This window comes from Danio aesculapii, chromosome 3 (genome assembly GCF_903798145.1).
Source record: "Danio aesculapii chromosome 3, fDanAes4.1, whole genome shotgun sequence".
NCBI lineage: Eukaryota > Metazoa > Chordata > Actinopteri > Cypriniformes > Danionidae > Danio > Danio aesculapii.
In genome coordinates this window covers 60,958,806-60,961,305 of record NC_079437.1, presented here as the reverse complement: position 1 = coordinate 60,961,305, position 2,500 = coordinate 60,958,806, and the positions used below count along the sequence as shown (strand labels likewise).

The 2,500-nt window shown below is 40.8% G+C and overlaps 1 protein-coding gene across 1 annotated transcript in view; it reads right to left on the bottom strand.

Annotated features, from left to right (window-relative positions):
• helz (helicase with zinc finger) overlaps window positions 1-2,500 on the bottom strand; it is a 75,303-nt gene that overhangs the window by 12,265 nt on the left and 60,538 nt on the right. The window contains exons 22-23 of the mRNA XM_056452834.1: window positions 1,420-1,660; window positions 300-356 (exon numbers count right to left, since the gene is read on the bottom strand). Of these exons, the coding sequence (XP_056308809.1) occupies window positions 300-356; window positions 1,420-1,660 (298 nt within the window). The remainder of the gene's footprint in view (window positions 1-299; window positions 357-1,419; window positions 1,661-2,500) is intronic.

Sequence of the window (2,500 nt, the reverse complement as noted above, 5' to 3'; positions counted from 1 at the left end):
GGGGGAAAAATGGAACAAAAAAGAAAAAGGCTTGTCAAATCTTTGCAAGTATTAATTTACCTTGGATTTTATTAATAAAAAATAATTATAAAAAAACATAAATAAATAAATAAAAAAGACACCAAAAAGTAATTTCTGACCTGGATCCATTTACTTAAATTAACAAATTGTTAATTGTCATAAAAAAGCGGCTTCACATTCTTCTAGCAAGTTTGGGCTGAATACGTTTCTTTTTGTTGTGAAATTCACCAACAGGACACTAAATTAGGCAGTCAGTCGCTCTCTAACTAACTACTAACCCGAGTGATGGAGCCAATGAAGTGCAGGGCTTGAGGAGAAACAGACACTAATCCGAGCTGGAGAGAGGAAAAAAAAGAAAGAAAGAGGAAAGAGGAAGTGTCCGCGCTCATCTATTCTGGCATGTTTACCTCCGTCTCCTCAGGGCAGAGGATTGATTGGCATATTATTCCTTTTAAGGCTGGCGTTTAGACGGATGCGCTCTGCTGCTCACACAACCGGAGCCTTTATTAATGTCAGCATGCCGTGACTCCACATCACAGCACGTTATGTCAAACCGCATCTGACACACGTCAGCATCAAGATGTATACTATATTTCTGTTATGCATCAGGCTGAAATGAATGCAGGAAACATGTGTTTATCATGTAAATAATGTATTATCTACCGCTAATATACAGGGGTGGGCCGTTTATATGGATACACCTTAAATGGGAATGGTTGGTGATATTAACGTCCTGTTTTGTGGCACGTTAGTATATGTGAGAGGGCAAACTTTTCAAGATGGGTGGTGACCATGGTGGCCATTTTGGATCCAACTTTTGTTTTTTTCAATAGGAAGAGAGTCATGTGACATCAAACTTATTGGGAATTTCACAAGAAAAACAAAGGTAAGACATGAAAGAATAAAGTTAAGCTAAAACCAAGCACACCATTGTTTTTCTTGTGAAATTCCAATAAGTTTGATGTGTACGAACCGTGCCGTACCACTCAGTGAAACGGGCGATGAGATTATTTGAGAGCATGTGATAGGCCAAGGATAGAAAAGAAGAGGCTGTGACGACTAAGGTTTTCATTACCGTATGATGCCTGTCTCTATAACCAGCCCACTGCCAGTTTAAACAACTGTATTTCCTGAGTTGCCTTGGTGGAAAACACCATCTACTTCCTTTGTCATGATGGTTACCTCAAGGTACAGATGAAGTCAGAATTATTAGCCTTCCTGAATTATCCAAACTAATATTGCTTAAGGGGGCTAACAATATTGACCTTAAAAATGGGTTTTAAATCAATCAAAAACTGCTTTCATTCTAGCCGAAATAAAACAAATCTGTTCAATATCATTCGGGAAGTACTTGAATATATTCACAGGAGGGGCGAATCATTCTGGCTTCAACTCTACGTGGGATGCAGTGAGCCTGATGCAGTACCTTTGGGTGGGGAGTGCTGGTGTTTTCCAGGGCCCTGTTGCGGCGGATGCTGCGAGCGCAGGGCCCGAGGGATGAACTCTGGGGCCAGCGGGTTGAGCACATACGTCTTCTTTCAGCTCCAGGGCCTCCAGCTGGACCTTAATCTGCTCAAAGGTGATGCCGTGGAGGCTGTGGTTCTCATGGCAGATAGAGATGAAGGTCTCCCAGAACTTTCTGTGAAGGACCAAACCAAGAGTGAAGATTAAACACGGCATCCTTAACAACTCAGAGGAGGTTTCAAGAAGGTTTAGTGCACCGCAGAGGAAATGTGTGATGAAAGCTTAGAATAACAAGTGTTTTAGATTTATATTTAATATATATTTATTACATTAAAGAGACAATTCACTCCAAATGAAAAGGGAAGATTAAATGTGACTCCATTAATAACTCAACAAAACCAAAGGAGGCTTAGTGTACAGTAGAGCACTGCTTCCCAACCCTGTTCCTGAAAGCACACCAAGATTACACATTATCAATCTCTTCCTAATCAAACACACCTGAATCAACTCATCAGAACATTAGAAAAGACTCCAAAACCTGAAATGAGTGGGTCAAATAAGGGAGACATCCAAAATGCGTACTGTTGGTGTGCTTCCAGGGACAGGGTTGGGAAACACTGTTGTAGACCAAATGTGTCAAGAAAATCTTATGCTATCTGAAGTGTCTGAAAATTAAGCAGGACTTCCTTTACAACTCTAGAAACCAAAGATGCACTATAGGGCGAATATATCATGAAAAGCTTAGATTAACAAAGATATCTGAAGTGTTTTAGTCATATTATACACTCACCGGCCACTTTATTAGGTACACCTGTCCAACTGCTCGTTAACGCTAATTTATAAGCAGCCAATCACATGGCAGCAACTGACAGCATTTAGGCCATGGTCAAGACGATCTGCTGCAGTTCAAACTGAGCATCAGAATGGGGAAGAAAGGGGATTTAAGAGACTTTGAACGTGGCATGGTTGTTGGTGCCAGATGGGCTGCTCTGAGTATTTCAGAAACTGCTGATCT